This window comes from Python bivittatus, unplaced genomic scaffold (genome assembly GCF_059951505.1).
Source record: "Python bivittatus isolate LINGU-HERP-01145 unplaced genomic scaffold, Pbiv_v1 ctg000220_np1212, whole genome shotgun sequence".
NCBI lineage: Eukaryota > Metazoa > Chordata > Lepidosauria > Squamata > Pythonidae > Python > Python bivittatus.
Window position 1 is genome coordinate 6,868,828 of NW_028277048.1, and position 27,852 is coordinate 6,896,679.

General features: G+C 41.0%; 1 protein-coding gene across 2 annotated transcripts; it reads left to right on the forward strand.

The window, feature by feature from the left end:
• The first annotated feature begins 86 nt into the window (after window positions 1-86).
• IRAK1 (interleukin 1 receptor associated kinase 1) lies at window positions 87-27,839 on the forward strand. Of its 2 annotated transcripts, none has more exons than XM_007420516.4 (14): window positions 87-375; window positions 5,030-5,197; window positions 6,877-7,038; window positions 10,075-10,181; window positions 12,562-12,729; window positions 13,175-13,239; window positions 13,458-13,572; window positions 13,685-13,797; window positions 16,345-16,549; window positions 18,301-18,369; window positions 18,458-18,676; window positions 20,265-20,481; window positions 22,069-22,191; window positions 27,449-27,839. In XM_007420516.4, exons 1-14 carry the CDS (start codon window positions 321-323, stop codon window positions 27,499-27,501), a joined length of 1,839 nt encoding a protein of 612 aa, XP_007420578.1. In that variant the 5' UTR covers window positions 87-320; the 3' UTR covers window positions 27,502-27,839. The 2 variants fall into 2 exon arrangements, with proteins under 2 accessions (XP_007420578.1, XP_007420577.1); XM_007420515.4 differs by having other exon boundaries at window positions 90-429.
• The last annotated feature ends 13 nt before the right edge of the window (window positions 27,840-27,852 follow it).

Below are 27,852 nucleotides of genomic sequence, written 5' to 3' on the forward strand. Positions count from 1 at the left end.
AGAGGAACACCCAGTCCTGTCGTCCAAAGACGCCCGCCACATCCAAGATGGCTCCTCTGCGTAGGACGGCGGCGCGCACACGGGGAGCCCGCGTGAGGAGAGAAGGCGCAGGTTGCCGTTGGCACATGCGCAGGAGGATGAACGGGAGCCTGCCGAAAGGACCCTTTCCTTCCTCATCCTGAGTGCTATTTAAAGGGGAAGTAGCCCCTTTTCTTTTCTCACCCCCCTCTTTCTTCTTTTTTTCCCTCCCCTTGTCCAGCCTCTCCTATGGCCCGGCCTGGGCGGTGGAGGGCGGTAGTCATAGCGAGGACCAGGGGGTTATGGCCGGTTCCGGATCGACCCGGCTCCTTTACGATTTGCCGCCCGCGATCATGTGTAAGTTCTACGAAATCATGGACGCGCTGGACCGGGCCGAGTGGGAGCGTTTCGGTAAGTGGCGGGAGAGGGGCTGAGCTTGCTGGCCGGCCGTGGGGGGAAGAGGGTCCCTTGGATAAAGCGGAAGGGCAGCGCGTATGATAGGCGTAGGCAGAATCTAGGCTTGGCCTCTGCTGCCCCGTCTCGTGGTGTCTTACGGGGCCTCTGGCTTTATCTTTTTAGCCACGGGTACCCCCTACCTGTCTTTAAATCTAGGTTTATGGGTGGACTGTTGTGCCAGCGCTTGGTTCGAGTTGGTGGATATCTAGGGTAAGGCACCCACCTGAACACGCTTCTTCTGCCCCGATCCTCTGGATCCCTTCAGGTGGATTCGTCCTCTCTCAAATGCTGGGTGTGTGTTGTTATTGTGGCCAGGATTTTTTTTTTTATTCCTTCAGTTTATTTATTTGTTAAACATATTTCTTTGCCGCTGTAAGCAAAACGAATGTCTCTCTCTCAGCGGTTTACGTAGAAAATGACCTATTTTTTCCCCTTACCAAATCTCAAACATCAAATTGGCTTTTTTGGTTTCTTTCTTTCAGTGAATATCTATGGGTAAAATGGAGTAACAGCAGTATTGTGTTTAGTGTTGCAAATAAGGAAAGTGCTGCCGAGAAAATATTTTTAAATATATACGGTAATTCCCTGGCAGGAGCAAAAATCTGAGTGGCTGAAGAAAGAGTTAAAACCAAAAGGTTTAGCATTTATGTAAAATTGGATATAGGAAATGTGCGACATATAACTGTAAAATGGGAAAAGGATAAAAGTATTTTTTGTTCACCAGCAGAACTAAAATTTCTCTCCAAATGTAGTGGAGCTAGAACAGACTAAAAAGAAATACTTGTTCAAACAGTAAATAGGAAATTTATGGAGTTTGCTATCCCAAGATATAAAATGTCTTTAAAAGAGGATTGTTATGCCTCAGTGGAGAAGGGTTCTAGTGCCTGATATTTTCCATTGGAGCTAAATGGAACTAGCATGTTCTGTTACCTTCCCATTCTATTTGGGGGCTTTTGAGAGCAACTGGCTGGCCATGTTGGAAGTAAGATGCTAAATGGAGTGGCCATGTAGTTTGATCCAGTGGCACTCTAATATTCTTAGGAGCATGATCTCAGCAAATGAACAATGGTGTAATATTTTTCCAATGACTGTAACTTCCGTGATTATGAGGCTCTGAGGTACAGCTCTAAATGGGCTCCCATCTAGCCAGAAGTCGTATTGGCTTGCTTCCTTTGGCAGCCCTGAAACAAAAATAATATATAATATGGGGGGGAGATGGGACTTTCCAAAATTTAGTTTGAGGATTTAAAATGTGCACCAAAAATCAGAATGGGGGAAGACCATGGACAGAAGGGAAGCTTATTCCCATCCAACCTCCAGAAAAAAGGAGAAGCAACTGCTTGAGAAGCAAAGGGTGGCTGAAATGATCCAAGGATAAAGAATGCTTTAAACTAGATAACAGAAGAGCAAGCAGTAAACCATCAAGCATGTGCTCCTAACTTGTCCTCCGCTCCAAGGTAGATTTTATCTTTCTTTCCCTTCTATGCATACTCAAATTTTGCATAAAAACACCATATGGTTTAGACAGGAAACCCTGCTTGATTTCATACGTTAAAAGAAAAAAAGGAAACCCAACCAGATATGGTCACCTCTGGAAACCCAGTGGCAATTGGGCTGAGATAGCAGTTGAATAAGTCAGTGCTTCCATAGGTAGGATGTACAAATTGTCTTCCCAGTTGGTACAAAGATAATTGTACTTTGGGCAAATGGCAGCTATGCTCCAGGCTTTAAAAGTAAAATTTGATCGGCAAAGGAGTTTTTAATCTTAAATGTAGCTGAAACAAAATTATACAAATAAATGTGGGGCTGAGAGAGTGCCCACAATAATAGCAGTATAGATTCCAATTCCAGAATGAAATCATCTAGGAAGTAAGACAATCTTCTTAGGCCCCTGGGTACTTTTGAAATGTTGAGAGTGTCAAGTTTTTATTTTTTCTATAGTTTATTAAAGTTTACAAATACAAAGATAAGAGAAATACAAACTAAGAGAAATATAAAAAGTGAAGAAAAGGAAAAAAAGTGCAAAGAGAGGAAAGAAGAAATATAAAAGTAACTCCCCCCTGTCAAGTGTGAACAACTCCTGTAACTTAACACATTCTCTAGTATTTCAATCATAAAAAAACTCTTCTTCCCATAACTCATTTCTTATCAAAAAAGAAATTATAAAAACTCATCATTCAGTTCTATTTAGCAAAAGTCCATTAAGAGCCACCAGAAATAATGCTCTGTGTGTGTGTGTGTGTGTGTGTGTGTGTGTATATATATATATATATATATATATATATATATACACACAGCATTATTTCATTAAGGTTTATATATATATATATATATATATATATATATATATATATATATATATTAACCTTAATGAAATAAATCCATTTTATGCTCTAAGTTATCACTTTCTCTAAGAGATAAAGCAAAAGAAATCTCTCCCCAGTTGTAAACAAATCTTTAAAGCATTGTCACTCAGTCCTCGTCATAAAGAAGTTCCATTAACAGCTACCAGAAACACCCCCCTCTCACCCCCCTCCCTCCCCCTCCCTCTCTCTTAACCCTGATCGAATAAGTTCACTTTGTAGTCTTTCTGTTTTCTTGGTCTTTAATCCCGACAAATAGTGTCCCACAAGTTGATTTCATATCTTTTTCTCTTTGTTTCTTCTCAGAAACAGCTTCAGTAGTTTAACGGATCCCTTCTGTAAGTCCAAAATGAAAAAGCTATGCAAGTCACTCTTCTGATTTATTATTTGTATGTCCCCTTTAGTTATTAAAACATCAGCCAGTTTGAGTTGTAAATCCACTGTGGCATCTTTTTCCGTGTCACTCTTATAGTCTATCATTTTTAAATCAGTTTTAAATCCACATCATCTTCTGTATCACTCTTATAGTCTGGCAATTTTTAAAAATCTGTTTTCAAATCCACATTCAAATCAACCTCAGTCTCTATTTTATTCCATAAAAATCTTTTCCTCTTCTATAACCTCTGTTATCTATCCTATGGTGGCAGACAATCTTAAAAGTAATTTCTGAGTACATTGTTGAGAGTGTCAAGTTGATGATCTCACAGGTGCTATCAAAATGAGTATGGTGACTCACAAAATGCTATCTTACCAAAAGTCAAACGAGAGAGGTTGTTCTCCACTATTTCCCCCATCTTGTATGATGTTCTCTGTCACAGCTTACATCTGACATTTTTCTGGATGCACTTTCCAACAGCACCGGACTACTGCTACTCTCTTTTTCCCACCAGGAATGCCAATGGGATCAGAAAAAAATTGAAAGATGCTGTGCTTTGCAATATGTCAGCTTCCCATTTAAAGCCAGTGGGGGAAAACAGCCTATTGGGTGCTATTTGAGGAGTCCATGGGCACACTGAGATACATATACACCATTATTCTTATTCTATCCCAGGAATAAGTATATTTCTTAGTGATGTTACTTGATAAGATGGGAATGGGAACAGTAAATAGCAATGGAGAATAGAACCATAAAAACGTCTGGTTTGGTGGTTCATCCTTATCTAGTATCAATTTTAGCTCCTGTATGTTAGTTAATGTTTTTGGCCTTTAAGCAGCAATACCAGGCGCATCCTGGCTATACATATTCAAGATAGGAATAAACTGAATAGTGTTTGTTAAATTTCTTACACAGGTAGGTGTTTAGCAACCAAAGGCGAATGCAAGTCTGATGTTGAAATGAACCAAGGGCTGAATGCCAGCTGCATTAATTTACTCCAATTTAGTCAGAGGCAAAGGATTCTTTCACTTTTCTTTCTCATTTCTTATTTTCCACAGCTGCTGATTAACAGTTGCTTATGTCCTTGTTTTATTAGCAATAATATTATTAAATTAATATATATCAAATAAATAGATAATAATTAAAATTAATATGTATAAAATATTAGCATACATAGAGCAGTAAAATTGAGCATCTTTTGCTATAAGGGAGGAACTTAGTTTAATCTACGCCTAAATTGAATTCTTAACATCTCCATTAAAAAAAAGTTAACAAATAGCAAGAAAGAGGGCAGCTTGAGACTCTAGAAGCTAGCATGAATCAGAATAGGTAAGGCAAAAATAAATGGATAAATAATTTGGTGTTATATAAGATAGCTTCCTATATTTATATTCAGATCCTACAGCACAGAAACATTTTGCTTATGTCAACCTTCCCCAATCTGGTGACTTCCAGATGTGTAGTAATAAAACTTCCAGAATTCCCAGCCAGTGTGAATTGGGAAGTATGTTACTGACCAGATATTTGAGGTTCCTGAAACATTAATTGACTCTTTGATTTGGATCAAAAATCATAATCATGCTATAGATATGCAGCAGTTATAAACATCACTTAGAACTGGAAAGAGAGCTTAAAGAGAAGATGTGAAATATAGATGGATAGTGTTTTGTTGACCTGTTAACTGAATATACTTCTAATAATGTATCAGCATTCAGTCTAACACAATAGTCAAGCCTGTTATGTATCCAAATTATGGGATTACACCCCTGACAGTAAATGCCTGGGTGGTAACTGGCCTTTCTGTCTTACACTCTAGCCTCCAGGATTGTACGAAATCAGGTCGAGTTGCGACTATATGAGAAGATGGATGGGCGGACACACAACCTCATGTGGACCTGGATGAATCGCAATGCCTACGTTGATGATTTAATTCGGATACTTGATGACTTGCAGCTATACCGGGCACGTGATGTCATTGTTTCAGGTGATTCCCTCCTGCCTCTTTCTTTAGCTCAGCATAGAGGCTGATTGGTAGCTCTGGACGGATTAAAGTGATCTGCCCATGCATTTATTTGAATCAGGTTTCATAAACAACATTTTCACAAATCTTCCCTTTTCCCACCTGTCCTAGTCCCAAGAGGTATGATCTTAATCCCAGAATCTCCCTGCCTGCAGTGGCAATCATAGTTTCTTTGTTCATCATGACATTTGGTAATTAGCCTATGTGGCTGGATATTTTTCACTTATCATCTTCAAGGAGCTTAAAAATGCGTGTAAGTAGAGGCACTGGACTGTATGTCTTATTTCTTATACTGCACTAAATGATAAATTGCAGATCTGCATTTCATGATTTTATTATACTCTACTTGCAGTTCATGATGTGTAACATTTTAAATTAAAAAATTATGAGTTGTTTTTCTACCAGAAGACCTATACATAAAAGCAACTTTAAAACTGCAAAATAAGTAAAGGCAAGCCCAGCAATAAAAATATGTGAAATGTCAGAAAATCCTGATTCAGAATTAAAAATTGTATTAGTCAATAAAGTTTTAAAGAAATGATCATTTTTCAGCTATTGTTAAGAAGAAATACATTGTAAACCCCTGCAGATCCCTTTAGATATTCCATAGATGGATGTCCCACAAAAAAATCCCTGCTTTGTGTTCCTAGTGATGTCAGCTTAATTGTTATCTGGTCTTTTAACTCTTGCCTCAGTATATCTGTATAAACAGGCGTGGATAAGACTCACGTAGCTGAGTCTGGATGGCTTTTCAGTGGTGGTTAGTGTTGTATTGTCACCTTCAGTTGACAACGTATATTCACTGTAAGTGCTGTATGTGTGTATAAACTTAGGAGTGCATCTATTACTCTCTTCATAAATACACAATACCACAGAATGTTTACATGAATGATGATAGACATCAGCCTGTTCTGAAACAACTGGCTTATATTTTATGAACACCAAACAGCTGCATTGTTTGAATTGTTAATCGTATCTTATGCTACATTCACATAATGGATTGTTTTCCAGAGCTTTTGGTGCTGTAATTCTAAGTTGGTCTGACAATATAAACTACTGTGTGCAGCATTTTTAGGCTATGGTGCCAGGTTGTTGAAGTGAACAGGTCAGTAGAGAAAAGGAAACCACTTAACATTTCTGTACATAACATCTCCTGCTTTCCAGACAGCAGAAATACAGTTCCTTCGTCAAAGGTGACAGGAGGCAGGACCTAATGCTGCAAATATCCACAGCCTCTTGTGCTGCTTTCCCCTACTGGTCCATGTAACTCTGCAGTACTGTCCATCCTGACTGCTGCCAATCCTCTAGTATAGAAACTTCTAACTGGCTATAATAGGGATTCAGCTTTCTGTAGGCAAGTGGATCTTCAGGAGCTATAGCTTCTCCGGTCTGTTAGACTTAACGTGCTTGAGCAAGTTATTTGTTGCAAGCATCATTATAAAAAGAAGAGCAGCTGATTTGTGCGGTTGCCAAACCATGGTTTAATTAATTGTTGGTTAAGCAACAATTAATTGGGCTTGCCTAATATGCTAAGATATAACCCATAGTTTATCATTCCTAATAGTTGGGTTCACAAACCATACTAAACCAAAGTGTGTATGAAGCAATCTTTAATTCTTTTTTCTCCATTCTTCTTTTTATAGGACATCTGTTATCATGTTCCCCGAAGTCCAGTGCACTGCCTTCTCAAATGCCGTCTATTTCTCCTAAGCCCCCACCTGCCCCAGACCCAGGTGGCAGTGGCAGCTGCAAGATCATTACAACAATGTGGGAGCCCCACCAGAAACCTTCCCCACCTGAACCAGGTACAAGCTGCATGTTTGCCATGGCTCCTGGAATGTGCATTCATGTATGACTAAAATATAACTTGTTTTCCTCTCCTTTGGGGTTGTTCAGGGACAACTTTCCCCAGATATCTGAAGCATGAAATGCTTTCCACTCCATGAAATCCTCTCATTGCATAAAACTCAAAAGCATTGGGCTTTGGGACAATGGAATGGGTTGGGGCCACAAGTTTCACCTACTAAGAGTCTCCTCAGCAAGACTGCAGATATTCTAAACACTGATTATGCAATGCAGAAATTGGCACTGGCTACAGAATTCAAGTTCCTAAGAATTGCTCTATGTTACTTACCTTTAAATTATGAAGATGTGCCTGTTAAAATTTCAGAGTACATGAGAAGAAAGTGAAACAAAAATCTAGCATATAGAAATCTAATTGGATTCTAATTTGCTTTCACAGTTTATAGATGGTGACAGGTCTAATCTCCACAAATTAGTCAGATGCTTTTTAGAAAGTTATCTAAACCAATTTCCTTACACATTGGTGGGACAGGAAGTTCCCCTGTTATTTCTGAACATGTCAATTTCACGAGATGATTCCAAATTCTTATACTAGAGAGAAATTGTCTGTACTTTTAAAATATGCTCCCCTCCCCCACACCAAGGATCTTGAGGAGGATCTATTCCTCCTAAAGAAGTTATTTCAGTCCTTTTGATCATTCTGCTTGTCCTTTTCTGCGATTTTTCTTATAGATTTTTCTGTGATGCTTCTTCAGCAATGTTCTCTTTCTGCAGTAATTAAAAGTAACTGAAAGGAGGTTGCATGGATATATTGAGGTTTTATGACTAAGGGTTTGATAATTCAAGTATCGATCTAAAAGATTTCATATGGCCATCAGTTCTCATTCCCCTCCCCGTACAACCCTTGCCTCAGAGACAACTGTAGCAATGCAGTTTTCATCTGTAGTAGGGCCTCGGAAAGGATGATGAGGCCAAGCTTGCATTTTTACCTTCTACTTTAAACTCTAGCACAAGTGAAGATGTAAATTTTTCCTCACTTTTTCAGCTCTATTTCTTTTGGCATTGTAACTAGCTGTGGCTTGACCCATTCAGCATTTTTATTGGAAAAGCAAGGTAAAACTATTTTCATAGAGTGTCTTTAGCAGCAGGGACGGTGGTAGAATAGCAACGGCCCCAACTGGCCCTAAGAGCACAATCTAAATAAGTCTTGCAACCAGGTATCTGTAGAATAACGCCTCTGGACACCATCAGAGTATCTCAGATGACCCTAGCCACCTCCCTGCTCTTGCCACACATCTCTGAGAGAACTCCCCCATCTGGGCCCAACCAGATTTTATATGAAGTTTTATTGTTGTGGCTCAGGCTAAAGCTGCATAAATGTTTAATAGCTTCCGTTCTTGAGTGAATCTGAATTGTTGTTTTAAGTATATTTACTTTTAATTATATTTGCTTAGGTTGGATGAGGCTATTTAAAATTTGTGTTACATTGTTGTTGTTTTTTAATTTTCAATATTTGCTCTTCTGAATTGCCTTGAGTGATTTGTTTTAGAATAATATTATGTAAACTCTAAAAAGCTTAATAGGGTTTTATTCTTTCCAACCCATCAGAATGTTGGAAAGAAATTATGTAAAGGTTGCTTGGGACTCTATCTGTCAGCATAATAACCCAAAACAGAAGAGAACGGGACCAGGTTTGGTGTGGTGGTAGAGACTGGCTAAGAACAAGAGAGTTTAAGAAATGGGCCAGATGAGTCCAGGGGCTCCCTCCTGGAAAATCCAGGGGGAAAAAAATCCTAAAGTATTCCTTCAGGAGAAACAAATGAGAAAAGGCTGCTCCATTCTTAATCCCCCCTCCCCTCTTCTGATTTTTTGATCCAGAGTGGAGTACTCGATAACCACATGTAGTTTGTGGCTTGGTCCTTTGATAGCTTCTCCCAACTTGGTACCATTTGTGCTGTCTGGGAAATCTGAACCTTGTAGTCTGAATACCAATGGAAGGTCTTTGGTTAGGAAAAGCTGTCCTCAGATGTGTCCGTGTGGGAGAATTCTCTGGCTGAGGAAATGATCTGGGTTTCCCACAAGATGGAGTAAGATGAACTTCAGTTTGTCCAGTGGGATATGTATCTGGTCCATAAGTAGGAAGTATAGCCCCTTCTTGCTGGAGGTGAAAACCCTGAACAGTTTCCTTTGCAAACTTTATTTGGCTTGGTATTAATATGATCAGTGGGGAGAAAGAGAGAGAAACACTCTGATGGTATTTGAGATGGTTAATTAATAGCAAGAGGAAATTCTTTTGCTGGCATCATCATTAGAAGACATACAGAGCTGACTCTGAAATAGGATCAGTAATTCTAATGAGCTGCTAGGTATAGCAGGCTACTAATGACCAAAACTGTGCTCTGCAGTGTAGAATATTAAAGCTGTGGCCAAAAGCAACCAAAATGTATCACCAGGAAAATCAGCTTGGCACCTTGAATAAACATTGCATGCTTGTCTCCCTCCTCTCCCAGATTTTATTCCTGTAAGTCCTGGAAAACGATAAAGAATTAGTCAAGGGAGCCACTGAGGTCCCTGAAAGTTTTCATATGCACACCCTAGTGCAAACGTTCTTAAGAAGTTTCATCTACTTTGAAAGCCAGTTTGGCAGCCTTGAGGGCTACTAACTGGCTTTCTCCTTTCAAATGAAAGTGAGAACTTCATGTGAATGCTTTTTAAATTGCCTTGAACTTCCTTCTAGAACATCTCTCTTAGGATAGGTAAAACCATTTTCAAAGGGATGCCTGATACAACACTCAGTCACTAGAACTAAATGCTCATGAGTTTCTTGGAATACTGTATACCATTTCCTGTATATAATTCATAATGCCACACTAATGTGGTGTCTCTCTTTCCTCTTTCGTGTGTGACTTTTCAGTTCATTTCTATGCATATTGTTGTTTCACCAGCCAGTGCTCAAAGAGGTGGGTGGGCTACAAATACTAGGGCTGTTTTGAATCTCAACTATAACAGTATTCCCACTTCTTTCCTTGGGCAAACAGATCACTCCAATCCTCTGCTCTCTTTGAGAGGCTCTATTCCAAGCAGCCATTTCAGCAGTGTAGCCCCCAGCAGCCTACCATCGCCCCCTACACGCACTGATGCACAGGTATGGACTGCATTCTGCTTGATTGTTACAATATTCAGTGGGATGTAGTCAGAAGAGGTAAAGGAAAATACAAGAGAAACTACTGTGTTGGCAAAATTTGGGGGAACTTTAATATGTATGCATTTATGGCAATAACAGGCATCTAGGACTTCTTGTGAGCCACAATGATTTATTCTGTGCTTGTTTTATAACTTTTCCAACCCTGTGGTTTTTGTCTAATTGTGCATAGCAGTCATAATCTGTATCTTTCAAAGATATGCAGGACGTTATGTGACTACCATTTCTTCAGTCATATGTTTTTCAGTTTCTTTTAAGTAGTGATTCTTCCTTTTTCATTGTTTTTTGAGGTTGCTCACAGGTCTGCTTTAGATTCCCCCCCGCCTTCTCTTGTCCTTGTTTTCCACTTTGCAGGGACGCTAGCCCTTCAGTTCTCTTTAACAGAGCTTTGCTGCCGTAGCTTTGCCATTATTCCTGTGAATGGTTTTAACTATCTGAAGATACACGTTCATTTTATTAAAGTTCTTCTCACATTGATAAATCAATATTTTCTCCCTTCTTCAGGCTAAGACCCCTAATATGCTGCTTTCCTCCTGTACAGTTAGTCCTTGGTTAACAATGGTAATTGGGCCCAAAATTTCCATCACTAAGCAATGCAGTCATAAAGTGCAATGTCATGTGACCGCATCACTTAGCAATGGCAATCCTGGCACTCCCCATTGCCATCATTAAGCAAGGATTGTGGGTTGTTAAGCGAGTCCCAAGTGGCTGTAATGGTGTATGGGAAAGACCTTGAGACTGGGCCCAGAGTCACTGCCTAGGGGATGGTCAGATAAGAGACAGCATAGCCCGCAACTGGATAGTGGGTGGAGCAAGAGGCTCAAAAGAGACCCTCCCTAATTTCTCGGGCTGTAAAGGAGATGGGGGAGAATTGTACTTTTAGACTTGCAAGATTCTGTTAAGGTAGTCCTACAGTAAAGTACACTTAGCTCATCTGGTCATGTTTCCTGTCTGGTCTACCTAGTAAGGCTGACATCAGTCTTGCAAGTTTGAAAGTACAATTCTCCTCCCATCTCCTTTACGGCCTGAGAAATTAGGGAGGGTCTCTTCTGAGCCTCTTGCCCCACCCACTATCCAGCTGCGGGCTGTGCTGTCTCTTATCTGACCGTTTCCTAGGCAGCATCTCTGGGCCCAGTCTCCCAAGGTCTTTCCCACATACCATTACATTGGCTCATAAGCAGGCCAGCAAGCACATAAGTGGTGCCGGGTGGGGGAGGGTGCACTTGTGGCCTGTAAGGCGCAGCAGGTCAGGGGTGGCAGCTGCTGGGCAGGAGAGGATGCATGGGTGGCCCATGTAGCATGAGCACAACAGGACCGGGAGTGGCTGCTGCCGGGTGGAGGAGAGTGTGAGCGACTTACTGGAACAACTTGCGACCTTCCCTGCTGGCTTCTCCATTTGCTTATGGGAAGCCAGCAGGGAAGGTCACAAATGGTGATCATGTGATCACGAGATGCTGCAAATGTTGTAAGTGTGTGCTGGTTGCCAAGCACCCAGATCGCAGTCACCTGACCATGGGGGTGCTGGGATAGCTAGAACTTTGAGGACCGGTCGTAAGTACCACTCGTTCAGTGCCATTGTAACTTCAAATGGTTGCTGAACAAGTAGTTGTTAAATGAGGACTACCTGTACCTAATCTTTCAATCCTATTCGTTTCTAATTCTCTAATTTTTCCAAAATGTATATCCTTCACTTTGAACAGGTGTCTTAAAAGTGTGACCCCCAAATAAAGGTTCCTAGTTTAGATCAGACTTCTGTCATAAACATTTTGTGGTCTCTGGCATACTTATTCCCCTTTCGTAGCCTAATGTATATGAATATAACACAAATCTACCTTGGAAGGATGTTGGAAGAAATACTAAATGAATGTGAATAAGTTTAAATACAAGATATTTTGCTGTATAAAAAGTGTGCTTTTACCTTTCAGTGTTTTGCTTTTCTCTTTTCTATTCATTCTCTATCTTTTCCTTATTCACTTAAAGCTTCAGTTTACCTTTTTAAGTATCTCGATTTTTAAATCTTCTCTTTCACTTTGTTCATCAGAAAACAGAATTAAACTTTCTCTGAGGCCACTCTCTACTACTCTCACTTACTTCCAACTGATCTTAAGCAGACCTGGCTTTTTGATCATTGAAAACTTGCTGCTTTTTGTTTCTCCATTTGAAGGGGAGAAGCAATCAGCAGCCAGAGAACAAGGAGCTGCTGGCTAAAAGGCTTCTGCTTCAGAATTACTGTAATAAAACACACCTATATTGAGAAAGGTATTTTGAAGAGAAAGGATGCCCTTTCAGTCTGTTTATGGTCTGTCTGCCCACCCTATTCCAGGCCCTTGAATCTTTGCCTTCCACGTGTCCTTTTGAGTGGCAGTTGGAAGAGTTGCGCCAAGCTACAGATGACTTCTCAGAACATCTCAAGATTGGTGAAGGAGGTTTTGGCTGTGTCTACCAGGCCCGATTGCGCAACACTGTCTATGCTGTGAAACGGCTCAAGGAGGTATTTCTGTTGGGATAGCAGGAGTGGAGTTACAGCTTATAATGTTCACACCTTTTTATTTTATGTTCATTTCCATTGGCTTCCTATCTTCTTTGGAACTAGTCCATGGAACGATGAATCCCTGGCATGAGAACAGAATCTCAATTTTACCATAAAGGTTCTTAGGCTTGGTTTCTGCACCTCTGATAGACCATCTCCTAAAAATAAAATTGGACAGGAGCTCCTTGCAGTCCAGGAGTGTGATAGCAGTGGAGATGAGCCATATCAGACCTAGTGACCCTTCAATGTGACATAGTTGTGTTTTTCATATATAATTGGTGCTTAGTTGCTGAGAAACAATCCTGTTCCTTTGTACCACCCAGAATGCTTTTTCACTTGGTCCAGTTAATGATGACTTACATATCCTCTTCCTTCCTTTTTTTTAATCTCTCAATCTGACTGACAGGAAGCAGAGTTGGATTGGACTGTAATAAAGAACAGTTTTGTCACAGAGGTGGAAAAACTTTCCCGGTAAGAACCAAAGTCTATGTTGGATGTACGGTGGGATCTCTGAAATGGGATAGTAGGTTGGGGGGTTGTTCTGGTGTCCTTCAGATGTGTTGGAATTCAGCTCCCCAAATCCAGCTCATCAGGAGGGCACCAGGTTTGGGAAGGCAGTGCTAGAGCATCACGGGGATGGGGGTGAGTTGAGTTGGAGCTGCTGTTGTTTAATACTGTCTCTCTTGTAGGTTCCGCCATCCTAACATTGTAGAGTTTGCTGGTTACTGTGCTGAACAGGGATGCTTCTGTCTTGTCTATGTCTTCCTGCCCAAGGGGTCCTTGGAAGATCATTTACGTGGCCAGGTACCTAGCTGAATTTGTCCTCTCCATTTTTTTAAAATTTAAAAGTAGTCTGTTCTTGCAAACAAGACCTTCAGTGTCACTCCTGTCCTTGTATCTATTTTGAATTTCTTAGGTTGGTGCTTGCCTCTCCTGGACACAGCGGCTCCATGTGGCTCTAGGCACTGCCAGAGCTATTCAGTTTCTACATAGTGACTCACCTAGCCTTATCCACGGAGATGTCAAGAGGTGAGAGAATGGAAGGGAACTCATCTCCTAGGGTGAGATGTGAAAATAACTAATATGTTGTTTTTGTTTAAATGTGAGGATATCTGCTTTTTGAATGAGGAGAGAAATGTTTAACAGCTCTTCACATTCTCTGCTTCAGTATGGGGAGGAGAGAATTGTTGCAAGAGAGAATGAAAATAGACAGTGAGCATTGTGATTGCACAAGGCAATAACTGTAGTTGGACTGAGGAACCTATGGCATGCGGACAGTCCCTATAATCATTATATTAGCCAGAAGGGTCTGTATTAGGGTTCTTAATGGCATGATTTCTGTCTCATTCTTCATGAGAAACAAAACCAGAATAAACAATGCAAAATGACATATTGTATATATTTCCTCTGTTTGCATGATTTATGCAAGTTTTGCAGAATGTGGAATGCCTGAATATACAAACCTAAATTTTTGAGGATTATACAGGATAGGCAAAGCTTTGGACATAAGCTTATAAGTAGCATATAAATGCTGTAAAGGGGAAGGCAATAAAGGGAATTATTCCATAAATGAAAAACATAGACAACTTTTTTGGCCTGAGAATTTATTCTTGCTTTGTGCCCTGGCAAGGGGCTAAAAGGGGCATGGACACTGATATTATGACATCGACAAATGGGATAGGGCCAGCATTCTTGTATCCATTTTTAGAATGTAATCGGCTTTTTAAAGGAATGAAATGGATATCTTAAGTCATGTCTTTTGCCCTTTAAATCTCCCTGCAGAATAGAAGCATTCATTTTGACAGATAGTATGGGTACCTTAAACCCTTGCAAATCTTAAAGCATACATTTTACCCTTAACCACTTCCTTCCTCCAAAAAAACAAAACCAAAAAGGACTAAATATATCATCCGCACCCACCTTGGAGAGGCTCTGGGTCAGCATATGGGATATTGGGAGACTGCTGTTGTTCTTGGTGTACTCTCACATACTTTATGTGGTTTTCTTCTGGATCTGTCTGCAATAGTGTCTTAAAGGAGCTAGTCCAGTGTTCACTGTATTGGGAAGAGTAAAGCAAATTGTAGCAAAGCTGAAATTAGTGGTTTCCTGGGCAACATGACTTTTTTTTATTCAGAAGGATTTTCTGTTCATCATCCATTAAGTTGTGTGCATCTTTTAATGTCTTGATTCCTCGTGTTTTCATAATAACATAAGATTACCCTATTGGGTAATCTCCTCCAATCCAGGGTTTTGTTTCTCAGCATGGTCAACTGTGATGCTCACAGATAGGAGGGATATTCCTTTTCCCTGTAACTGGTATTTGGAGGTAACACTGCGCTTCAAGATTTATAGCACTTGACAGACCTGTCCTCCATTAACTTACCCAATCCCTTTTCATTACCACATCTTGTTGTAATGAATTTCGTAGGTTAATTATGTGCTGTGTAAAGAAGGACCTTTATCTGTTCTAAATCTCCTGCCAAACAGCATCACTGAATGTCCCTTGGCACATTTAAAGATACTTTGGAATTCTGATGCCTTTTAGAACACTCTTGGCAATAAGCAAACCAGTACTGCTAAATACCATGAATTGCCCACATCACCATAAAATGAAAGTTGGGGTTTTTTTTATTCTGTGATTCTAGAACAGTGCAAGCTTTTGTATATCAGTTGACCTGATCAGATATATGGAATATAGTCTTGAGAAAGCCTTATTATATTGCTGTTCTTGAAATATGGGGGACAGAGAGGGAGGGGAGAAATGGTGAGACAGATTTACAAATAGACAGTGCTCATTAACAAAACAATAGGTGTGATACAGACATTCCGATAAGCGGATGTATTGTATAATAAGAAGCCTTAGTAAAGTTTCTGATATCCCACAAATGTTAATCAGTACATCAATCAAACATCAAGAAGATGTTTTATACATAATTAATAATTACTGGTTTAATTATCAGTATTCTGTCCTTCACCTCTCCTTTTATCATTCCTGCCTCCCTGCTCCCCACATTCATAGAAAATACTTCTTTTCCTTTCTCTCCATGCAATTGATGAAGTGGATGTGATTCACAAAGCTTATGCAATATAATATACCTGTTTGTCTTTCTGTATCATAAGATTGTTCCTTGGTTTTGCTGCAAAAAATTATCAGGGGACTCCTCTGGAAACTTTTGCAAAAGCACAAAATGTTTATTACATACAGAGTTCAATTCCAGGGGCTCTTGATGTTCATCAGAGTTCTAACTTTTTTCATTTTCTTATACATACTTGAAGGAGTGTTGGTAACATCTCTATTTTAGAAGTGTCACTGACCAGAAAGCAGGATGTTGCTACCTGGTATCAGCTGCTTGCCTCTCATGTTGCCTTCTAAGAGCAGTTGAATACGATTGAATTGTACAGAATTTTGCTTTTTTGATTGCAGAATTGTAAATGAGTGGGTGCTGAGTTCCAAACAACAGGATGAAAAGAATTTGGAGGAGACCTTTTTCCCGGTCATGCTTATTGTAGATGGGAGCTTGAGAAGGAACTGGCAGATGGTGAATAGATGAAACCTTCTTTTCCTGTCCTCTACAGCTCTAACATCCTTTTGGATGCGGCACTCAACCCACGGCTGGCTGATTTTGGATTGGCACGATTCAGCCGCCGGCCAAAGCAGGGAGGAATGAGCAGTTCGCTGGGCCGGACCCAGACTGTGCGGGGTACATTGGCCTATTTACCTCCTGAATATGTCCGGACTGGGATGCTTTCTACTGCTATTGATATATTCAGTTTTGGTGTGGTGAGTAATGTGGGAATGGGAATGTTATTGCAAATTGTACGATGAGGACAGGATGTGTCATAGAAGTGGAAGGCACGTCTTTCATTTGTTCAACAGCCTGCCTTCACTTCAATGGCATCGCCAGCAGGGGTATCCTGCTTCTGCTTAGAACGTGTAGTAGCGACAGAGTCCGCCATCTTCCCAGGCAGTCCGTTGAACAGTTGCTGGTTCCAGGGAATAGATCGAGTTCAACTTCTCCTTCTGAGGGGATTTCCCCTTTAGACAATTCAAAGGGTTATTCTCTTAGGATAACTCTTGTACCCACATACTGTAATAGGGTGTCTCTGTACACCTATTCAGAAGCTGAAAATATAAAATGCAGTGGTACCTCGGTTCACGAACTTAATTCGTTCCGCGACTCTGGTCGCGACCCGAATCAAATTTTCCCATAAGGTTCAATGTAAATACGGTTAATCTGTTCTGACCCCTCCGAATTTGGTCGCAACCCGATTTTGGTCTCGTCCTGAATCAAATTTCCCCATAAGGTTCAATGTAATTATGGTTAATCTGTTCTGAACCATATGTATTTTTTTTTTAAACTGCAAAAATATGAAACAAAATACAGTACGAAGAGAGAGAACGCTAACCTTGCTCGAGGCAACTTCCGGCGTGGAGGACAGGAAGGCAGGTGGGGAGGCGGTTATTGCTTGGAGGGAGAGTCCCCCTCCCTACAGGAAGCTGCAACCACGTGTCATGGGAGGGAAAATGGCTGCGGATCCTGTTCGTCACCCGATCCGGCGTTCGCGAACAGAGGCAAAATTTTGCGAACGGAGCTGTTCGTGACCCAAATTGGTTGTGAACAGAAGCGTCCGTGACCCGAGGTACCACTGTAATGGCCAGAGAGCCCCTTCTAGTTTTGGTAGAGCATCTTCTTTCCCTGAGCAGCTTGTGATGGTTTGGGCACAACTAAAAGGAAGTTGTAATTTTACTTCGTCCATTATACTATACTAAGTAAGTATCACATTATACATTCTGACTCAGTATGTGAGGGGAAAAAAACACAAGTTGTGGGATTGTTTAATTGATGGATAACTTTTTTCACTTCAGCTATGTGATGCATGGTTTGTCATGGCCAAAATATTTATGTAATTATATTTTATAACTGTTACCGATTTTAATTTACAAGATTTGGGGCATTTTGTACATCATTAAGGGATTCATAGATGGCATGGTAAATAATAGTAATAGCAACAATAAGCTGACCAGATGTATTGCATGAACTCTGATACTCATTTACAATTATGGTGTTTTAATGTTGATTTTTATTGCTAGCGGTTAATATATACTATACATTTTGAATTAACATGAGGATTGAGGGGCTTCAAAGGCTTCAGGCTGTACACAATAAAGCCACATTTCATTAAGAGACAGGAGGGAAAATCCTGCCAGAACCTTGGCTGTTTGCTTTCAGTTCTGGGGAAAATGGAGCCTGACTTTCAGAGCAGTTGAATCAAGGGCTGGCTGGAGATAATTCTGCTAATCCTTGAGCTCTTATGAAAAAGGACTAGTTGGGAAACTTGATACAAAAAGGTCCTTTGTAATAAATCTGATAGGGTTTATCCAGGATAACCTAATTCTGTAATGCAGTTCTGAGTTCTGGTCACCTGGCTGTCTGTGCTGAAGTATGAGGAAAGAACAAAGTGCCTATTTTAGCAGTCTTCTTTTATTTGTTCCTCCCACAGTTCAAAATAATCTCTCTTCATCTCTGGCAGGTTCTTCTAGAACTCTTGACTGGAAGACGACCCATGGAAGTAGATTCTCGAGGACACAGCAAGTACTTGGTGAGCAACTCTCTCATCTTATCCTGATTCATTCTATAACATGCAGCTTGGTTTTTTTATGATTGCTTGTCCATCTTTGTGCTTTCAGAAGGATCTGGTAAGTGATGAAGAGGAGCAAGAAGCCCATCTGTCGACTGCTGTAACTACTCCTAGTCATACCAAAGCAGTTCAGCTTGGCAATCATCTCTACCAGAAGCACGTAGACCTTCGGCCTGGCCCCTGTCCAGAGCAACTGGGCAAAACGCTAGGCAAGTTGGCTTGTTGCTGTCTCCACCAGCGAGCCAAACACCGCCCTCCAATGGCTGAAGTAAGAGAACAAACATTAGATTTGGAATACTGAATCTTCTTTCTTCGGTGAAGAAATCTGGAATTTTGCTTGGGTTGGAGTTCTGTGACAGAGCTTTTAACCTTAAACCTTTGTTTCATGGAATCAGGAAAAATTTTTGAACGTCCATGAAAATCTGGCGGGATCATGCATGTTTTATGCATGTTATTCTCTGAATCTGTTGTCTTTTCACATATACTGACTTTGCTTTATTCTATGGTTTCATCAGCTTCATAATGAAAGTGTGTGTGTATAAATATTTACACAATAGTGCTTCCTACCCCCTTCTCTTTTAAATCCCTTTCTTTGAATGTCTTATAGCCCTATTTGTATCTGTGCCTAGTGTGCCTTTCTGTGCACTTAAAGAAAGGGTGGAAAATTTAGAAATATTCCACACCAAGCTTATACTCAGGGAGGGTTCACATCAGTTGTTGACATCAGAAAAGTCTGCTTTTATCCCTCAAATTGATCTGATTTGTGTGTGCAAGTGCAAACTATCTTTTGTCTTAAAATTTAAGGAGAGGATTATAATTCATTTGACTCACCCAGATCATAGTAAGCACTGTAAAACATTATCCAAAGTTGGTCCTGACTTGTGAATGAGTCAATGAGAAATAATTATCTGTTTTTTAATGTCTAGAAACCATTTAGAGATATAAGAATGCTTCTGTGCACCCACAGAAGTAGAGCTAAGAGCTGAGCTGAAAAAAAATTGTAGGTTTTCAGATACTTTCCAACTGATTTGATTTCATTATATGTGAATAGAAACATCTGTCTCTCTTCTTTATCTGCTGAAGTCTCTGAGATGGCTTTACAGTGTAAATGAGGGATGGCATATTCATGATGGAGCAAGGAGAGAAAGGAGATACACACACACACACACACACACACACATACACGTATGAATACACACACATCCATCCATCTGTACTCATTCCATGGGACCTGCAACTAGAAGGATCCAGGAATGGGGAACCAGTGGTCTTCCAGATGTTGCTAAGTTTCAGTCTTAGCCAACATGACCAGTGGTTAAGGGTGCTGGGTTAAAATGAAGCAACATCTGGAGTCCAGTCCAGAAATATCCTACCTCTGTTGATAATGCTACTGTCACAGTGGAGTGCTGTTTTCACTTGCAGCTGTCCCTGTCAGTTCTATGGAACTGACCAGTGCATGAACCCTAGGTGGAAGGAAGGAATGATGGCAAATGGAGGAGAGACAATGAATAAATGCCAAGCTGTATTGAGGCTCTGTTGTTTCTGCTGCTTCCTATTGGCACCATAGTGTCTGCTGATGGCCATATGTGCCATGTTTATCATAAAGATAAGAGAAGGAATGGTCAGCTTAGAACATTCACTATACCGTTTGCAGTTTTTCAGCTATATCATAAGGCTGTCTATATCATAAAGACAATAAATGAACTCAGGAGGGAATGGGACTTCCTGTTCAAAGGAGCTTGCCCATTTGACCACAGTGGCTTTTGCTGGGACGTGGGGGAAAGGCTAAATTATTTTATTTGCCAGACTGTGTTCTTAAGAAGCACTAGTACATAACTACTCTTCCTATCCTGCAGGTGTATCAAGAGCTAGAGAGGCTACAGTCTCTCCTATATGGGAAATCTTCAGCCTCTTTACTACTGCTGCCACATCAACCGCACACACCGGAGGAAGACTACTACTCATCGAAGTCTCTTAATCAACCTGAGGAGAGTGATGAAAGCCTAGAGGCCGACTCCAGATTGTTGAGCTACAGAAGTGGGACTGGAGGGAGTGTGTCTGTAGGCCGGTTAGGTATGGTATTCTGCAGACATCTCTTTCTCCTACCCCGTTCAAAGGCTTTGCCAGACAGAATGATCAGCCAACCAAACAGGGCTGATTAACAGATAACATAAAGCCATAAAGAGTGTGGTTCACACAACCCCACCCATTTACACAAGATGCCAAGCCAAATATAAGCAAATCACATTATATATCAACGAGGCCATGTTCTGGCAAATAGTAGTCATATATTTAAAGCAGTGTTTCCAGATGTTTGGCAACTACCAGATGTATGGACTTCAGTTCAGAATTTTCAGCAATGGCTGGGCTGGCTGGAGAATCCAGTGAGCTGAACACCACAGAACTGGAAGTTGCTCAGGTTGGAAAGCTTGATTTAATGCATTTATTAAATACAATGAAACATTTGCTAATTGGAAAAAGAACAACAATGAGTGAATTAATGGAAGCAAATATGTGTAGCTCAGGATTGAACTGTGGAGTCCTTGGGGTTCTCTGAGCTTGGTTGTTTTCTTGCTAGCACTGAAGATGATACCTAGCTGGGTAATGAAGCGTTTGCAAGGAAACAATCAAGCTCAGAGAACCCCAAGGACTCCACAATGAGTGAATTGTTGGAAAACAACATTTATTGGATCAGCTAACTTCAATAATTAAGGCATTTGTTTGGAATACTTTAATGTGTCCCTGTTCTAACAAGTACAGATGTCCAACGAATACCTATAATGCAGACAGAAATTGTAAATGTTTATTTTTAAGTAACACTGACTTGTGGGCTGAGGGCACTTATCAAGTGTGTGCATCTAAATGTAATAGACTGAAATATTTTCCCTCCTGTGCTTTGCTGTCAGATGGAAGGAATGATACAATTAAAAAGGTAGGTCTCCACTAACATTAAATCAGTTAATGATTTTGTGGAATGTATTTTGCAATCAGATACAATATGACACAAAACTTGATTTGTTAAGTTCCCAGTTTCAGTCTCTGGAATCTCCAGCTGTGTAAGGAAAGGCCTTATCTCAAACCCTGGCAAGATGTGGCCTCCTGGTGTGCCAACAATACTGAGCAAGGTGGAGCTATGGCCTAATTTGGCTTTAGAGACCATCCTGCATCCATAATAATTACCTGACTTGTCCATCTGATGAATTACAGCTTGTTTGGTTAAATTTGTTTTAATCACTAGCTGCTATGCTTTGCTGCAGCTTTTTAAAAATGCTTTTCTTCCTTGCTTGTTCTGTGTCATCTCTACCCAGCCCTGCATCTGATAACTTTCATGCACCCCATTTTAACATTTTACTATCTGTCACTATTTTTATTTTATTTCAATGTAAGTTCTCAGTAAGTCTTACAGCTTTAATAGGCCAACAATAAAAATGCATTAAAGTAGGAGTAAAGGTACCTAACAACTTTAAAGCAACTAAAACTAAGGAGCCTTTTGAGAAGCTCAGAATGTAAAGCTTGCTTCATCTGGCACCAAAAGTACCTGGGGTGGCACCTGGAGAGCAGCTGAAAGGCAGTATTGACAATCTAGCTCCTCTCTTAAGGGCCTTGGTTTGACGATCCAGGCAGGCTGTCGCTTGGTGATGGTCTCCTTTCTTTCTGCAGGTGACTCTGCCCCTCAGATTGTCATCAACCCAGCACGGAGGCGCATGATGGAACGGCTGGCACTCTATCATGAGGGGGCGCTTGACAGCCTGGGTGTGCTTGCCTCTGCACCTTCGGGGGAAGGTAACAGCCCCACCTCTCTGCTGCTGGGCAGGTGGAGGTGGCACTACTCAGTCTCCAAAATGGTTTGGTTAAATTAGGGAGTGAAATTTTAAGAAGGGCAGCTCAGTTCCAGCCATTGTTGTTCAGTTCCACCTGATCAGTCAGTGTGCTCCATAGAGGAGTATTGAAAACCACCCTCCCTTATTTTCATGTCAGAATCAAAAGTCTTAATTGGGCTTTAAGATCAACAGGAGAAATCCTGTGTGTGGTAACAAGAGCAGAATTACTTTTGCCTGAAGGTTGTATAGACAAATCTGCATAGAACATGTCATGCTGGCTTAAGTGATTTAAATGCTGTGAACTTGTGCATTGCAGATTAAGTTTGGACAAATAAGCCTTCTTCATGTGGAATATCTAGTGCACGAAAGCCATACAATAGGAGCAGCAGGTGTAACATCCCTGTCTTGCTGTGCATAAGCTGTTTACATCAAATCAAATCAAATATTTTATTACGGTCAAAGAGCGCCATAAAGAGAGTGGGGTACAGTCAATTTAAAAAGCATAGAAAATACTTCAGAAAAATAATAAGCTAAAAGATATAAAATAGAAAATATATATCTAAAAGAAAAATTATGAAAAGTTAGAAGATATTAAAAATGTACATATTAAAACAAAGTATATATAAAAATGAGTCTAAAAAATCTAAAAAAAGGAGTAGGAGCATTAGATGGGTGTAGGGGAGCATAAAGGTTAGCATATGGCAGACGATATCAAATTAGAGAGCACACTAATATGACAAACTAGATGCTCATTTAGATTAATTTATGGCACAGGTCATCATCTGACAAATTTTAATTGCTGCTGCGCAGAACCTGGCAACATTATATGTTGTAGCGGGGTTGGTATCTGAAAGCAGCAGGGAGGTGTAGAATTGTCCTGTGCGCCCCGTGTATTTATGCAGTAATGGTGAGATGAGCCTAGTACGAATGTCTCTGTAATACGGGCACTGGAGAAGCACATGCTCTGTTGTTTCCATGTGTCCAGAGTCACAGGGGCATTGTCTCTCCGGGCAAGGGGTCTTCCTGTATCGGCCTTCAAGGACAGCTGAGGGGAGGGACTGTTTACTTCAAATATAAAGTCTCTAGAAGCAATGGCTACATTTTAATCTCTGCCCTGACTTATGTATTTTCTTGTTGAATATATATCTGGAAAAGAATTCGTGAGGATCTGTTAAACAGTGCAAATTTATAGCCCTCATTAGAATTGAGAGTTTAAAGCCTCGTTTAACAGTTAGGATCCATTCAGTTGTTCCTCCTGACATCCCTCTGAATTCCTGCCTGTTAATGGACTGTGCCTTGTCAGAAATTTCTGAACTCAAACCTCAAGTTTCTAAAAGTGATCAAATAGCAAAACAGCAAGAAAATGCACCTGCAGTCAAATTTGTTTCATTACCTAATTTGCAGAATCTGGTTTTACAGCAAACATCAAAGCTATCTAGTGTTTCCAAACAGGCCACGATGGGTCAGAAACAAGGCATTTGGGATAGGAGCAGGAGCTAGAACAGAGATTCTTAGGTTGTGTGGGAGAGATCCTGAATGGCTGGGCTATTTGAAAATGATTGTGATGATAACATGAAGTTTGAAAATGGTGCTAGAGAAGGAAAATAAAAAAGCTTCCTATAGACCTGATTTCACTCCAAAGCTGTCTTTGTGTGTTGGAATGGAATTATGAAGGCCAAGCTCAGGGAGATAAACATTTTCTTAGCTCATCAGAACCTCGTGGGAGGAACAAGAGGATGAGACTGGCACCTCCCTGAGGAATTCACACTTGTGGCTGGAGGACTTTGGGAACTGGGATTTTAGTCTGCAAAGATTCTTGCTAGAGGTTGTAGCTAATAAACATAGCTGGACTGAATTGGCATTGTCTCTTGGAGTTCCTTGGGCTAGCCATGATGTCAGGCCTAGCCCAAGGAACTCCAAGAGACAATGCCAATTCAGTCCAGCTATGTTTATTAGCTACAACCTCTAGCAAGAATCTTTGCAGACTAAAACCCCAGTTCCCAAAGTCCTCCAGCCACAACAGTGTGAATTCCTCAGGGAGGTGCCATTCTCTTATTCCTCCCATGCAGTTCTGGTGAGCTAAGAAAATGTTTATCTCCCTGAGCTTGGCCTTCATAATTCCATTCCATCACACTTTGGCCTCTTTCTGCCAACAGAGAAACTGGTTCAGAACCCTACTAAAACAGATGTAATTGCTTCCAGGGCCTCTACAGTTTTTCCCAGACTATTGTTAGAGGGCTTCCGAGCCTACGCTGTGAAATACAGTGTTTGGGCTCTTCAGATTTTACCAAGTATACCTGCCAGAACATCCATGGACAGAAAGGCCACACTCTCTGCTGTCCAGCTGGGATTCTTTTCTTCTGGTGTTTTTTGCCCTCGTTCTTGTAAACAGGCAATGTAGCAAACCTTTGCATTCTCCAAAATCCACATGACAGAATGCTCTAGCTCCCTGAAAAAATCCCTCTATGTAAAAAATTGGCATAGTGGGGTGGAAGCTAATTGTCCCCCTCTTTTTTCCTCAAACACAGAGAGTAGTCATGGAATATGAAAGAGCGTTTAATCATGTGCATTCTGACCACATAGTCCATAGTAGTACAATACAGATGATTTACTACCTGAACTTCTGTTTCTGCAAAGTATGTCATTAGGTCAATTCTTGTCACATTTTTTTTTTGGTATATCCACTCAAGCTTGCCATTTTGCCAGTGCCCACAGTGCAGCCACAGTAGTTGTGATCAGAGAAGTTTGGTGTCTCACTACTCTCTTTTTTGAGGTGCTAATTTTCCCTAATCCAAATGAAGGGAGGAAAAAAATATTTTCTCTTGAAAAAAATACAGATCTACCAACAGGTTGCCCAGGTTGAAACACTGCCTTCACTTCTGCTGTTGCTGATCCGTGAAATGTAGGCTATGTAAGTGGTGCAGATGTGAGGCATTCCAGGAGGAGGAGGAAAGGGAGAAGCAGCAGGCCTGCCATTTTACTTTGACCTCTACTAGTTGGCTTATGCGTTGTATTATGTGTTGCTGTATCTCCTTACCTCCTGAGCATAAACAAGGATCTCACTCAAGATGTGTTTGTTAACCAGCTTACCCTGTGGGGTTTGCTGATGTCCAGTAAGTTTTCTATCAGAAAATGCTGAAGCATATTTGTCGCATTTGCTGACATTCTTCCTTCTTACTCTTGCCTGACCTTTCCTTCTACAGCTCTCCTTTCTCAAAAGGCAAACGTGGGAAAAAATACATAGAAGAAATTGCTCTGCAAATACCTGTATCAGCAGCAGCAATGTGTACTGTACTTTTTTAACATTTAAGCTTCTGCCCCTGTGAGGTCTAGAAATGTGGGCCCATTTTATGAAAGACTGTATTTAGGTCTGCCTTCAGTATTTTTTAAAGCTAAATTAAAATGGGCTCTGTTGAGATAAACCAGAGTTGCATCTTGCCTAGTAAGATGTTTCCTATAGTGGCCAAACAGATGTCTCTGGGAAGCCCCCAAGCTGGAGATATTAATGGCACATCCTATTCCCAGCCCCCTGTATTAACTGACATTCTGTGGCATACTACTTCTAAACATTTACTCCTACTTAACATCTAACATGGAACTGCTAAGTGAGGTAATCTGTTGCCACAGGGTTTACTATTGTCAGTATGTTGATGATATTCAGTTATACATCTGCCCCAGGACATCCAAGTAAGGCTGTTGAAGTCCTGTCTCAGTCCCTGGAGGCTGTGCAGGTCAGAATGGGGCAGAACCCTTTTTGGCTCAGCCCTGGCAAGACTAGCTGTGGTTTTAGGCTCCCCCATATTTAGTGATTTTCTACCATTAATAGTTCTGGATGGGGTCACGCTCCCCCAGGCACAGTTTATGCAAGATCTGGGAGTTCTGGACTCGTTGGTCCTGCTCAAATAGGGTCTTTACACAAGTACATCTTGTGCATCAGTTGCACCCATTTCTAGATTGGTAAGCACTATCCCCGTCACTCACGCCTTAGTCACCTCCTGATTGGACTATTGCAACACACTCTCTCTGGAGCTGCCCTTAAAGAGCATTTGAAAATTCAGCTGGTTCAAAATGTGCAATGCTGGATGTGTCAAGATATGCTCATGTAACACCACTGCACTGGCTCCCAGTGGGCTTCCACATGCTATTGAAGATTTGTCACTCTTAAAGCCGTAGGTGGCATGGGACCAGGTTACTTGTGGGACTGCCCATCCCACTAGATCTGGCACAGTGGGCATGCTCCGGGTCTCACCAGTGAAGCAGCGTAACCTGGTGGGACTCAGGAACTTCACTGTCGTGGCAGCTGTCCTGTTGTACAGCCTCCTCCCTGAGGTATGGACAGCCCCAACCCTTTTGGCTTTTAGAAGGCTGTTGGAGACTTGGCTCTTCATCCAGCACCGAGGCTGGGATGCTGATGGGGTTCTGGCATGGGTGTGGTTTTCTTTGATATGCTCTTAATGGAATTTTTAGGGGGCCTGAGCCAGTTTCTTTTGAATTGGATTTATATAGTTTGGTTATGTTTTGTTTCTGTTTATTGCCCAGAGCTCCTTGGGTAGATGAGAGGCTATATGAATGTTTTAAGTAAATAAATAAAGCATGGGAAGGCATGATTTTCAGAGGGTGTGTGCCCTTTTTCCAGTATAGCACAAAATCATCCAAAAAACTAAACCCAAGCTCTTTCACACATAGCAGCAGCAGCAGCAGTAATCTGGCCTTTAGGCCACCTTTCCCTAATGTGGTATTTTCCAGATGTGTCAGACTTTAACTCTCAGTCACAGAGGGTACCAGGCTTGAAGTGGCTTTGTGAAAGATGAGTTGAAGACAACCCAGGCAGATTTGTGGTCCTACTGTGCTATTTCTGTGTTCCAGTTTTGGGACAGATGAGAAACTTTGTTAGTTGAGATCAGTACCCTAAAGAGCAGTTGGAAATATTTAATTTTTTTTATCCTGCCTTTATTATTTTTATAAATGACTCAAGGTGGTGAACATACCAAATGCTCCTTTCTCCTCCTATTTTCCCCACAACAACCACCCTGTGAGGTAGGTTGAGCTGAAAGAAAGTGACTGGCCCAATGTCACCCAGCCAGCTTTCAGGCCTAAGGCAGGACTAGAACTCAGTCTCCTGGTTTCTAGGCCAGGGCCTTAACCACTAGACCAAACTGGCTCTCATTTTATTGTATGATAGGTTGAAACCTGGATTTTCTTTTCTTTTTCCCCTTCAGACCGCATTGCAGAGCCACCTCGTGAACCTGAAGAGAGTGATGAATTTGAGTGACAAATTCAACAAACACAGGATCAAAGTTCTCACAGCGCTGACAGCACTTTGCAGATTACAGGGTCTTGCTATCCTCCTTTGGATAGTATGCCTGGTCCTTAGTTGGTATCATTGATCCTCTGTGGCACGTGTTTCTGGTAGAACTTGGCTTCAGGCCAGCAACCTGCCATAAATGGAAGTCGCCATTGGAGTCTATCTGAGTGGAGATCAAGCCCGTACCTCAAAACTGGAGGGGTGGGAGTGGTGATGATGTGGGTTTTCACAGTTACGATCTGTCCCATACAAGCTCCTCACTACACACTCCTTTTTATTGAATTGATAAAACATTTTATATATTTGTAAGTTGTCAGT